At 39.0% G+C, this 13596-nt stretch overlaps 1 protein-coding gene across 1 annotated transcript; it reads left to right on the plus strand.

Moving 5' to 3' along the window:
• Positions 1 to 700: 700 nt before the first annotated feature.
• top1a (DNA topoisomerase Ia) lies at positions 701 to 13321 on the plus strand. The gene is made up of 21 exons (XM_086086606.1): positions 701 to 869; positions 1337 to 1361; positions 4751 to 4835; positions 4956 to 5052; positions 5185 to 5237; positions 5369 to 5458; positions 5541 to 5610; positions 6503 to 6594; positions 6657 to 6772; positions 6841 to 6962; positions 7052 to 7174; positions 7808 to 7995; positions 8212 to 8356; positions 8861 to 9004; positions 9081 to 9266; positions 9341 to 9409; positions 10017 to 10131; positions 10211 to 10338; positions 11669 to 11763; positions 11843 to 11992; positions 12077 to 13321. Exons 1-21 carry the CDS (start codon positions 702 to 704, stop codon positions 12177 to 12179), a joined length of 2364 nt encoding a protein of 787 aa, XP_085942732.1. The 5' UTR covers position 701; the 3' UTR covers positions 12180 to 13321.
• The last annotated feature ends 275 nt before the right edge of the window (positions 13322 to 13596 follow it).

A 13596-nucleotide genomic window follows, 5' to 3' on the forward strand; every position in this document is an offset into this window, starting at 1 on the left:
GTAATCAGTTGCTAACGTGGATTGTAAACATTGACACTTGTTAAGCAGTATTACGTTTTAGACTAAGTGGCATTTAAGATTGTTTTTTTTTCTTGAAAAACAAAAAGTTAAATTTTTGATAAGCCCTTTCGTTGGAACGACAACACGTTGATTTTTAACGCCCTTTTTTGGATGGAAATTGGTTAGTCGACTCGGCATGTTATCCGCACACTATACACCGTCATTACACGTCATCTGTTATTTTGCTGGCTCACAGGTTAACCAAAACACGCAGTAGAGGAGACACGGTTTTCATAAGAGGATGATGTAAACAAAAACCATAGCGTTGCAGCTGGTGTAGAACATTTGTTAGTTGCTATAGTCAAACACATGGCCAGTGACCTTTACGTTCGGTATTGCACATCAACTGTAGTCTGAAACTCCTGAGTTATGTGATAGCTGCCTTATGTTGTTGGCTCTCAAGGTTACTGAGGGCAGGTTGGCCGGCCGTGAATTCTCTGGCCCACATTCTGGTCACCTCCATATTTGAATTAAAGGACTGAAGAATGTCATTCAAACAAGGATCACTATCGTACAGTAAACATCATGCATCTGTTCTGTGGATTCAACAAATGAACCTGGGAGAGCTGAGCTGCTACTAAAACGCAACACGTTTCTCCAGAGGAGGAGCTACACTGCCACTAAGCATTTAAATGCAGCGCATGCGCATTGTAATTCATTTGGGACTTAGGTCTTGCACAACCAAGTCCTTTCTTCATTCTGCTTCTTTGCCGGTGTGTGGTTACTCCTCACGTTTGTCGTTTTTAATTTTAGTTTTGGCAATCAGCGCTTGGGAAATGAGTGGGGACCATTCCCAGAGCGAGGACCAGGTAACGTCGACATGAATGTTTAGCGCGTACATACTTGCTAGCATTTAATTTGGCTTGACAGGGTAACTTGGCTAGCTGTGAACAGTGGCTGCTAATGCGCGTTGGCCGAGTGTCTTCTATAAGTCTACTCGTTTTCTTAATAATAGTCATGTTGACAACTTGTATTCAGTATTTGTTATTGAGGACACAGTAGTGTGCTGACGAGTTATCACATTATATTATGTGATTAGACGCACAATTGAATGGAGATGCCGTAAGGCTGCATTTAATGTGGCGTTAGCATTTCGCACTAGCAGTCTAGGTATTAGCCGCTAAGTCATATTACCAGCCAGCGTAGCACGTTAGCTCACCTAGCTAAGAAGCTAAGATACTGTCGATTTGCCATCCAGCAAGTTCAAAGTTAGTTAGCCGCCGGCTGGTTAGCTTCCATGAAATGTAACCCTTGTCTGTTTTCTAATATATTTCAGATCGACTGTGGCTCTCGGGTGAACGGTAAGCGTGTAACACTTCTAATCTACATCACGATTAAAATGCTTTTTATCTAATTTACACATATCTTCGGTGATAAATTACAACATGAGATTAGTTTGAAGCAGAGGACAGAAATGGCGTCCAGAGACTAAGTCCTCTCTTTCACTCACAAGCGTCTATTGTTCAAAAGGGAGGTCTTGCTACAGCTGTTTGGAAAATAATATCGTCACTTCGAATGCGTATTTGGGTAGAAGTAGAGGTGTTTTAGCGATTTATTGTGTTAAATGTAGCCGTCGGTCACGTTAAACGGGCGAATTTTCTACCTGAAAGTGAGGGTTTGGGGGTTGAGGACTTAGTCTCTGCGCCATTTTCTTTTTCGGCGCAGCGGCCTGACTACTGCAAGCTGAACCCAAGCTCACAGTCTCAGAGGTGTGCATGGCTGAGAGGGCGCCCCATCTCGTTTCCACCACGCTACAGTCGGGAACATGATGTGATAAGCGATAGCAATGGCCTTATTTACGACACCATAATTAGTGGTTCGACCGCCGGCTGTTAATTTTTCATTGCCAAGGAGAAAGTAACTTTTGACAGCACAAGGCTTTGGACAACATTTAAGTTCAGTTAAAGTAGCAAAACGGGGTTTACAAATACACCGTTTCAGGCATTTTGGTTAGATTAATTGGAACGTCTCAAATACCACAAATATGAAGAATGACAAGGTGACTGATTTTGCCTTACAAAATTGACACCGGGCTGAGATGGAACAATATTTTTTGGGACACGAATGGCTTGAGCGTCACCTGCCATTCAATCCATCAAACCTTTATTTAATCAGGAAATAAGAACCCATTGAGGTCTTTTTTCTTAAGGGTCATCTGGCCTAGAAGCAGCACACAATTCACATCTTGACAATACAATGTATAAATAAAAGAACACATTAAAGTTAACATAAAATGATACATGAAAGAACACAGGACAATTACAACTGTCAATGGGTTTCCAGTTTTTTAAGAACTTTATTGACTTATACATAATTTACAAACTGTTTCAAATTCCAAATATAAAACAAGCTAAACATGATTTATACAAAATATTTACTGTATTTTAAAACACACAAAATTCTAATAGTAAAGTGATTTACAATTGTAAAATGTGCTAAAGGGAAAATAATTTTTTTTGGCCTTATTTTTTTCTTTTCTTGAGTGACAGAGGATATGATATGACTGACCACGGTGTTACTAGGGGTGTTATAAAAAATCGATTCGGCAATATATCGCGATATTACAGCGCACAATTTTCGAATTGATTCGACATGCGGCCGAATCGATTTTTTAACATAATTTTTGAAATGGGAATATTTAACAAAACGTCTTACTTAGGGTTAGGATTCGCACATTACGCATTGAAGAATGTTATATTAATGGTACACCAAGCCTTAATATTTTATTTCAGTGCTGTTCAAACATGAAACAGACTGCAACCTGTTTGTTAAATGCAGTGGCTCAGTTATAAGCCGGAATTTTCAGATAAATAAATAAATTTTGACTGCAACCTGTTTGTTAAATGCAGTGGCTCAGTTATAAGCCTGAATTTTCAGATAAATAAATACATTTTCATACAAATCTTACAGTGTACGTGTACGTGTAAATCTTACTGATTAGTATTTTCTAAATTTGAGTTTTAAAAAATCACAAGTCAATTTATAGATTTGTATCGGGATTAATCGGTATCGAAACGCCAGGCAATTCACACCCCTAGGTGTTACTATCCACTACTATATTCTTCATGCACATAGTACACCTCGATAGGTTTCTCTCCACCTGGAATGGAGAGCAGTAAATACTGATGAAATGTTCAACAAAAAAACATGTCAGAGCACGAGCAACTGGTATCAAGAAATTTATCATGGTTTAGTCTGAAACTAGAAATAGAGACCAATGAGGCAGGCCGGTTTGAGTCGACTGAAGGTTTTCCAGGGCCAGAGGCAAAGGTATAATGTAGGCTTCTCTTGAGATGTGTAATGATTAATCGACAAATAAACGTCATGTTTTTTTAATTTATTATTTATTGTTTAGGAAACTTGTTTAATTTAAAGTTGTTGAAGTCCTTGGAATTTAAGCCTCTCCGCAGTGAATATTCTCTGATTTTTGTATCCTTCTGACTCATTATCAAATAACTATCTAAGACATTTGCAAACTTCTGCTTTTACTTTGGAAAACAATGACCAACATTTTACCTATTTTTTTGACATATTACAAACCGAACCAGTCTGCATCATAAATAATTTAACTTTTTTGAATGAAGGGATGGCAATGAAAACATTTTTATAAACTCAGATTCATAAATTTCTCAATTTATTAAAACAATTGTTAGTTTCAGAAAAATGCACGGTGCTGCTGGTTCTGAGACTTGTGGAATTATGAATAATCACAAACTAGAGATCATATAACACTGTAGTCAATCAAAAATAGTCATATACTATAGGATTGCACAATGTCTCTAAAAAATATTGATATTGGCCCAATTCAATATGCATATCGCAATAAAATTATTATGGAATTGTATACTTTTATCTGCATTTGACCAGTAAGAAACAAATTGAAACGTGCATCGCCATCCAACATTATCTATGGTAAAAAACTTAACTAAGAATACATTGAGCTTGGTTTTGTGCAGCCCTACTGTATATAAAAGTATACCAATTCTACAGCCTGCGTGGACCAACAAATTAAGAAGCAAAAAGTACAGTGATATGTCCTCTGTGCCGAGTTTGTAATCAATTTTAGAGCTGCATGGTAGAGCGGTTTGAGTTTGACAACGGGCCGATTAACTGTGACTGCATTTTCAGCCAATTTTGTTTGCTTGCAGTACATAATGCTTACATTACTTAGAGATTTAACGTTTTCTCTTTAGAGCACTCACTGAACTTTTTTATTTTTTTATTTTTTTAATCAGAGCTCTGAACTGCAGTATCCAAGTAAAATGAATAAAATGACCTGTATTTATATAGGGATTTTGTTTTGGCTGTACTCGGCTGGCACAAGCCAATTTTTAACACAATATTGGATGAAAAGAAGCCATACACATACACAGTTTTCAGAATCTGTTTGCACAATATCGCCAGCTTTAGAAATTTTGACCCACCCCAAAACTTATTAATAAAGCCTGACTTTATTAATCTATGATGATAAAACTGTCTTTCTTAGCTGAGAAGTAAGGCAAGACGTGTTCTTTTGCATGTTATAACATGTCACTGTTTCACATTATCTTAAAACAATGGCTGTCTTTGTATCATTGATTTGAAGTGATTTATTTATTTCCTGACACTGCCCATCTTATTGGGATATACAGTATAGAAACTCAAACCATATTTTGTTTGCCACTCTTTAACTACCTTCTTTTTCTTGTAGACTCCCACAGGCATAAATATAAAGAACATAAACACAAGGACCACAAGAAAGATAAGGAACGGGAGAAACTAAAGCATGGCAATGGGTATAACGTTTATTTTACAATTTTAAAAAATGCACACCTCCCTAACTTGGGTGGTGCCCTGTACATTTTGTTCCACTAAATCTGATCTCTAGATGTGTTTTTCATTTATTGATACATCAGTGACCACTCATCTGACAAAAAACACAGAGACAAGGAAAAGCTGAAGCACAAAGATGGAAGCACAGACAAATTTAAGGACAAGCACAAGGAGAAGAAGGTGGGTTACAATGCCGTCTTTGCGTGCATATTTAGCCTGTAGCCTGATCCTGCTGCTTTTGTCACATTTGAATTGCACCAAAAAGTTTTGAAGGGAATGACTGTTGATTAAGAAACGTGTTTACCTTTACAGATGAAAGTCATTGATGGTAAAATCAAAAAAGAGAAAGAGAATGGATTTGCCAGGTATGTATTGAGTTGTTTTAAAGGATTTCATTGTGATACGCAGGGTGGGCAATAAGTTTACAAACCCTATGTGGAAACTTTTGGCACCCCTGTATAAAATTGAAAGCATGATCATTTTGCTGCCTTTTCAGCCTAGCACATGTGAAGTGTGAGCCAGACGACATATACCACTCCCCGAAACATGAGAAGTCTCTAAAGAGAGAACGGGATGATGATGACGAGTGAGTGACTAATAAACATTTGAACATACCATTGTAATCTTGGTGGTCTTTTCACTTGACATTTTTAATTTCCATGTTTCAGTTATGATTTTAAGCCCAAAAAAGTAAAGACAGAAAATGACAAGAAGGACAAGAAAAGGAAACAAATTGAGGTAAGCACCTACATTTTAAATCAGGCAAGTACACGAAAGACTGGGGAGACTGTGTCAAACATTATTCTGATATTATTTCAGCAAATGTATCGAATTGTAATTCAAATAAATAGGCCTGACTAAATCACGAACTCTTCGACATATAACCCAGGATAGTTTATTTTAGCACCATAGAAGTGACAAATGCATGTCAGAGATTACATGGAAATTGTATTCACTGAAATGATTTGTTACATTGCTGCTGTTTTTTTTTTTTTTTTATCATTTGTGTATGGATTGGATTATAAACCCCACATTACTATTCACCATTAGTTATAACAGTAAACCTAGGGAGCACTAGCATTAAGTTGTATGTATGTAGTTTTGGACTTTTTGTCTTAATTTGTTCTCACTTGGCCTCATCACAACCCCTAAATGTCTTGCTTTAACTCTTGTGACTTTTTCGGGTTTGAAATGCATTTTTGGAGAATTAATTGTAGCCTGCTCTTGTATAGCTTCTATTTTTATTGCATTTTTGTTTCGACCTCTTAGTCCTAAAGCTTATCAGTGGTTAAGGACAAGCACAAGGAGAAGAAGGTGGGTTACAATGCCGTCTTTGCGTGCATATTTAGCCTGTAGCCTGATCCTGCTGCTTTTGTCACATTTGAATTGCACCAAAAAGTTTTGAAGGGAATGACATTTAGGGGTTGTGATTGCTTTTTCCAGTAACAAGAGTACATATTGCACATTGAGTTTGAAATGTCCTTGTTCTCTTTTTAACCTGTTGTATCTTAAGATCATTGAGCATGTTCTAGGTTATTTATTTGTGCAGAATTCAACTCCGAGACCGCATTTGATGTAATATGCAAAAGTTGCAGCTTCCATCTCACTTCATTTTTGTCTTCCCTTTTAGGACATAAAGCCTAAAAAGACGAAAGATAAAAAAGGAGAAACTGCTGATGGGAAAAAGAAAGCAAAAAAGGAACCAGAAGAGAAATGGAAATGGTGAGTTAGTTTTTGTGAGTAGGTTTGGCGCAATTCTTTCAATATGTTGCCACTGAGTCCAGGTGGGAAGAGGAGAGATACACAGATGGTGTCAAGTGGAAATTTCTGGAGCACAAAGGGCCTGTGTTTGCCCCACCATATGAGCCCCTCCCTAACAAAGTCAACTTCTTCTATGATGGTAAGACACCTACGTTTTACTTAACACAACTTCTACCTGGCTGATCAACACATCTTTTTGTCTTTAAGGTAAGATAATGAAGCTCAGCCCAGAGGCAGAAGAGGTGGCCACATTCTTTGCCAAAATGCTGGATCATGAGTACACCACAAAGGACATCTTTCGAAAAAACTTTTTTAAAGATTGGCGGAAAGTAGGTGGAAAATAAGACATGTTTTCTTTGTAGTGTCTCCAATCTTCATTTTTTTTTAAATTAATAGTATATATTTTTCCCAAATTCAGGAAATGTCAACAGAGGAAAAGGCTAAGATCACCGACTTGAAGAAGTGCAACTTCTCTGAGATGTCAGAGTACTTCAAGGCTCAGTCTGAAGCCCGAAAGGCCATGTCCAAGGAGGACAAATTGGTACTTTTCTGTCACTTTTATTACTATGGCAAAATGCTGATCTTTTTTAATTTGCACATGTCTGCGACCAACTCTAGTTGATGTCTTGAAATCACAAAATATTCTACTGAAACTGTTTACGACAGTTCTATTCCTATAGCGGTGATACAATGTGAATTTGTTTTCACACATAATACCACTAACCTAAAATCATTACAGTCTGTGTTCACATTATATGAATCTTGTATAAATTGGATTATTATAAAACAATCAAATCATGAGTGTGCTGCATGGAGGCAAATTCTTAGGCCACTGAGAGAACTTTCATTGCACACCATTAAGAGGAACACCTCAACCGTTTCTCAATCATTATCAGTCCTAATGCGGGATTTTTTTTTTTACATCACAGTAAAAAAATAAAAAAATAACTAGGGAACAGTGACACACACACACAATTATATTATGAGAACACATATATTTCATGTGGAACACCAAGCAAACAGCATCTGTAGAGCTAATCCTGCTAAACTTCTTTGTGTACCAACATACATGTAGAAGAACATTCTCGGTTTGTCAGAAGCCAAGTCTGCGTTTCACGTTATCTAACTTTTTACTGTGCTCATGGCATTGATTAATTTGTTTGTGCCTTCATAGAAAATAAAAACGGAGAATGAGCGCCTCTTGCAGGAGTACGGTTTCTGCATCATGGACAACCACAGGGAACGTATTGCTAATTTCCGCATTGAGCCCCCTGGTCTGTTCCGTGGTCGTGGAGACCATCCCAAGATGGGCATGCTTAAACGTCGGATCAGACCTAAAGACATCATCGTCAACTGCAGCAAGTGAGTGCTTTTTTTGTTTTGTTTTTTGACAGCAGCATGGTTATGTATGTGGGTTTGGGAAAGTCACTGACTGCTCATATTTTTATTCAATATAGACTACAAAAGGTAATGTCCTAAATATACTCTATTGTATCTTGAAAAACCATGTTAGGTGACAAAAACACAAGTGCACAGTTAACATTGCAGACGCGCTGTATTAATGTATTACGCGCACAGGGACTCCAAGCACCCGCAGCCTCCTCCGGGCACAAAGTGGAAAGAGGTTCGTCATGACAACAAGGTGACTTGGCTGGTGTCGTGGACTGAGAACATCCAAGGCTCCATCAAGTACATCATGTTGAACCCCAGCTCAAGGATCAAGGTGGGCCGCTACATGAGTTGCCGTTTTGATCATTGAGCATCCTCCCTTATTGTGTGCAATGTGGCATCGTCTGCTAGAATCATTTGGAAGTGTGTTGAGTTTTTGACTAAAGGAAAGATCTGGGCATACCAGGCAGCTCCTGTAAAATCTCTTTAAGGCCCAATTTTATCCTGAAAGATATAAACTAGACACAAATGCTTGATTAAGTATATGCCGTGTCACTCATTTTAAAGTCTGTACTCGCAGGTGAAGATGTAAAAGTTGAGTGATGGTGTAGGAATGGAATTCTGTCGCCCTGTTCTGCACAGTAAAGCAGTGGGTTGTGACAGCTCTTAAGAACACAATTCAATAGAAACAATGTGCTCTAGTCTTCAGATGTGGAGACATGAAACCTGTGAATGAAAATAATAGACCTCAGCTAAGCGCAAAATGAAGTATGTCGGCCTCAATCTGACATCATGTAGTAATGCAATTGTTTCCTATGTAACAACTGTTTGTGTGCAGGGAGAGAAGGACTGGCAAAAGTATGAAACGGCCCGCAGACTAAAGAAATGCGTGGACCGCATTAGGACCCAATATCGCGACGACTGGAAGTCCAAGGAGATGAGGATCCGACAGAGGGCCGTGGCGCTTTACTTCATCGACAAGGTGAGCTCCACGTTGCCCGTGTACGGCGCTCTCACTCGCAATGTGACAAACGCCAGCTTGGTCTCGTTTGCTGCAGCTGGCTCTGAGAGCAGGTAACGAGAAAGAGGAAGGAGAGACGGCCGACACGGTGGGCTGCTGCTCCCTGAGAGTGGAACACCTCAAACTCTATCCCGAGAACGACGGTCAAGAGTATGTGGTGGAGTTTGACTTCCTGGGGAAGGATTCCATCCGATATTATAACAAAGTCCCGGTGGAGAAAAGGGTGAGAAGAGATGTCACGCTGAAGAAAAACGGCCTCACTGCAAACTCTTATTCATGGCTGTGCTTTCTCTTCAGGTTTTTAAAAACCTTCAGTTGTTCATGGAAAACAAAGAGCCAGATGACGACCTGTTTGATCGCCTGAACGTAAGCTGGGAAATATGCAGTCGTACCTTGGAGTTCAACCACAATCTTGTTTCAAGACGCTCAGCAACATTTCAGCATTGTCATGAATTTGCGAGTCAAAGTTAACCAGCCAGTACTTAAAAACAATGAAGATGCCAAAAGGTGCAGCCGGAATTGACTCGCAACTGTCGAGTACTTCATTTGATTTGCACTCACAACATTTGATATGTTGAAACCCCACTTTGGGCCATGTTTGTCATCAGCGTTTTGGTTGAACTCCAACGGGGGCATTCAAACTTCAAGCTGCCACTGTGCCGCTCTACATACAGGGGGTCCTTGCTTTGTGATGGTTCCATTCCTTCAGCTGAGACGTAACCCACATTTGAATATACATTGGTAAAGTGCTGCAGTCTATCACTAACCCAATGCGATAGTGACGTCGTCATTTTGTAAGCCAGTACATGTAAAACAAACCAATGAATAAAAGACGGGAACTGAGCGTGCTTTTTTGTGTTACATATTTTATGGGCACTGCACAAACTTATTTGTTGCACACCGTCACAAGGCAAGGACCCTTTCGTATTTGGAATGTTGATGTCTTGTTCACATTCAAATTTCCTTTCGTCAGACTTCGATTCTCAACAAGCACCTTCAGGAGCTGATGGACGGTCTGACAGCCAAAGTTTTCCGTACATACAACGCATCGATCACCTTGCAACAGCAACTCAAAGAGCTCACAAATAGTACGCTGCCGTCTGCAATAATAATTAAGCGTCTGTTTCCGTCACTGTCAAATCAACATAATCGCCGTTTCATCTCTAGTGGATGAGAACGTCCCAGCCAAGATCCTGTCCTACAACAGGGCCAACAGAGCTGTGGCCATCCTGTGTAACCACCAGAGGGCTCCACCCAAGACGTTTGAGAAATCCATGCAGAACCTGCAGACTAAGGTGAGCATGGGGAGTGGTGCATGAAGTAATCACTCTATTTAAATAAAAGTACAGATACAGGTGCAAAAAAAGAATAAGTAAAATTATTCCTGGAAAAATCTACTTTATTTGAAATGTATTAAAAGTATAAATAAAAGTACTTGATCCCAAGTCAATCATCTTTTTATTTATTTATTATTATTTATTTATTTTTTATAAATCTTATTTCAAACGTGTGTGTATATATATATATTATTTTTTAAGAAGTGAGAAAAAGGGAAAAAATGACTGGTAAAAGTATATCTATGAAGACAAGTGTACTTGTCAAAGTACAGAAAATATAAAAAGTCATTAAATTATATAACTAGCTAGCATAAAAAGACTGCGCTAATTTATTTAGAACTGAGTGCAGTAAACGGTGGTGGTGTTGAAGTGGAAAAAAAACATTTTTCTTTTGTAAGCTTCGAATGAGCGTTTTTTTAAAGCAAGCAAAGGTGGCATTGGAAACAAAGGCCTCTTCGGATTTTCGTTTTTGCCTAAGACAATTTCCTATCCTATCTGAGCAAGATTTATTTATTTATTTGGTCACGTGAATAGTCAATGAAAACAAGAAATATAAGTTCAAAACAAAAAGGACAGAAAAAAAATTCTGAACAACTTTCCTTCCATTATAGGTTTGAGAATCAAATCATGGAAAAACATTCCTTCACAAAAACAATCACTGGATTTTTTAATGATATATTTTTTTAAATTTTAAGTCCATAAGTGAGAGACTTCGTCAGGAATACTCGCCGTCGCACGATGATATCAGTTTGGAAAAGCGGAATTTAATTTGTGTAAAAGTGTGCAGTCCTTTCCTGTGTTTGCAAGGAAACGCCTTTTCGTTTCTCCTTGACACGATGACGTTATCCAGTAAAGGTTAGATTTGACTTTCTGAGGCCCAGAATTTATTTATAAATTGTTTTTTTTACTTCCCAGACACTAAAATAGCTTTGTCAAGTAGGCTTACTGCATCGCCGTCGGCGGACTCCTCCTTTAGCCATGTATGTCATGTGCGCAGTAGGTTCACTCTTGATTTGTATTGGTTTATCAGCCATAGATGTGAATAGGTAGTAGATATGACATGCTTATGGCGATGCTAAGCTAATGCTAATTACGTTTTGATGGAGCAGTCACCCCCACTAACTTGGCTGCTACATTGAACCCCCTCCCCCCCCCTCCTTTATTTTTTCATTTTTTTAAGATTTCCCTAGCATATTGTAAGTCTGTGACGAGCACCTGTGACCATTCTGCCTCTCAAAGGCACCACAGCGTCTCCGTTTACCGAGTAATCCCCTTTTATTTGTCTCAGATCGAAGCTAAAAGGGACCAGCTGTCGGACGCCAAAAGAGAGCTGAAGAGCGCCAAGGCTGACGCCAAAGTACGGAGGGATGAAAAATCCAAGAAGTGAGTGGCCCTAAGATGTGCTGCACTGCACTTGTTGGGTTCCGCCCTCCTCGTGTAATCATGAGCCGTGACCGTGCAGGGCCGTGGAGACGAAGAAGAAGGCCGTCCAGAGGATAGAAGAGCAGCTGATGAAGCTGGAAGTGCAGGCCACCGATCGCGAAGAGAACAAGCAAATTGCGCTCGGCACTTCAAAGCTCAACTATCTCGACCCTCGCATTTCTGTGGCTTGGTAATACACATGATTTTATTATATAAATGTGTCCCTCCTCCAAGAAAAGGTGTCCAGCCTGCTAACTTTGGTTTCTCTTGCCAGGTGTAAGAAGTGGGGCATTCCCGTTGAGAAGATCTATAACAAAACCCAGCGCGAGAAGTTCGCCTGGGCCATCGATATGGCAGACGATGACTTTGAATTTTAAATTCCAGGTTGTGGTTTTAACGCTACTTTTTAATCGGATACTTGTTTTTACTATAATGGTTTTTTTTCTTGATGGACTGACCGGATAAAGCTTTTGGGCAGGAAAAAGATGAGATGAGGCCACGTTCGAGTGGTAGTCTAAACATCTGATCTGCGATCAGGCATCAAGATGAACTGATGGCATCAAAGGCATAACAGTGCCAGTAGTTGGATTACCCCCCTCACCTTTTTCTCCGTGACGATGCCTGAACTTTGAACTCTGTGGTCCTATTGCTTGTGTATTAAGCAAAAAAACAAAATGCTTTGTATCATTGTATCTTCATTCACTGTTTTTATTTTAGCCCCCTTCATGTATTATGAATGCATCTATATTTTGATAAAGTCAAATCAATGAATTCCTTAATACCACCCGCAGGCCTTTTGAGGACAAGGACAAATGTGAGTGCGAGTGTGTCTGTGCGTGATGAGTGAGTGTGCGTGTGTATTATGGGCCCCGACCTTAAAAGCTGTTTGTTTAGGGTGATTATTTTAAACTGGACTATTTAAAAAGGTGTTTAGCATGCAGATGTCTGGGGGAGTGGGCTAGCTATGGGGGGTTGGAGGAACACTGCAACCATGTTAACATTTACTTAAGCAAGCAGAATGTGAATATATGTTTTACAGCCTTTCAATCAGGGACTTTATTTTTCCAGTGTAAATGTGAATCAATCATTTTGATCGTCACTTGCAAGCCCCCATCCCCTGAAGCTGCTGCTCGGCCCCCAAAGTCAACATCTGGGTTCAACTTTAATTTTGTTTTTCTTTCAAGGAAAATAATCTCCCCTGTTACTTGAACTTAATGTATTTAAGTCTGTAAAAGGAAGTGTTTCTCATTGGAGAAGAGTGTGTGTGTGAGGGATATCAAGTTTGCCAAAAAATAATCACCAATCTGTTATGATTTTAGGTTGTGTAAAATTCAGAATGAGGTTAAAGCAATGTAACATTTTAATGTGAATTCATTTTATTCCACTCATGATAGGAAAGTTGATGTAAGTAGTTGTAAAGTCAACATCCTATTCCTGTTTTACCTTTTTGTCCTAGCATTTGATCATGTTAAGTTGTATGCTCATTGTAGGTTAAGAATATAAATAAAAACCCTACACATAAAAATGTCCCTTTCTTCCTTGTGTGTTTGTACCCTAGAGTTGTGCTTAAAAGTGTCCACCTGTGTTGCTCAAAACTCCTCAAAAAATACATTTGTGCACAAGAAAAACTGACTTGTATTGTTGTTGGTCCCATTATGGGACTGATTACCTCAAATAATATTTGGCATCACTGTCTCTTCTCATGTTTGCAAAATACCCACAACAGTGTTTCTCCATGATGAGAGAGTCATTGTCTACCAAATACATATTTGAGGCTAATCTCAACTCCCATCT

This window comes from Leptonotus elevatus, chromosome 10 (assembly GCF_054856555.1).
Source record: "Leptonotus elevatus isolate MCC_2025b chromosome 10, RoL_Lele_1.0, whole genome shotgun sequence".
Classification (NCBI taxonomy): domain Eukaryota; kingdom Metazoa; phylum Chordata; class Actinopteri; order Syngnathiformes; family Syngnathidae; genus Leptonotus; species Leptonotus elevatus.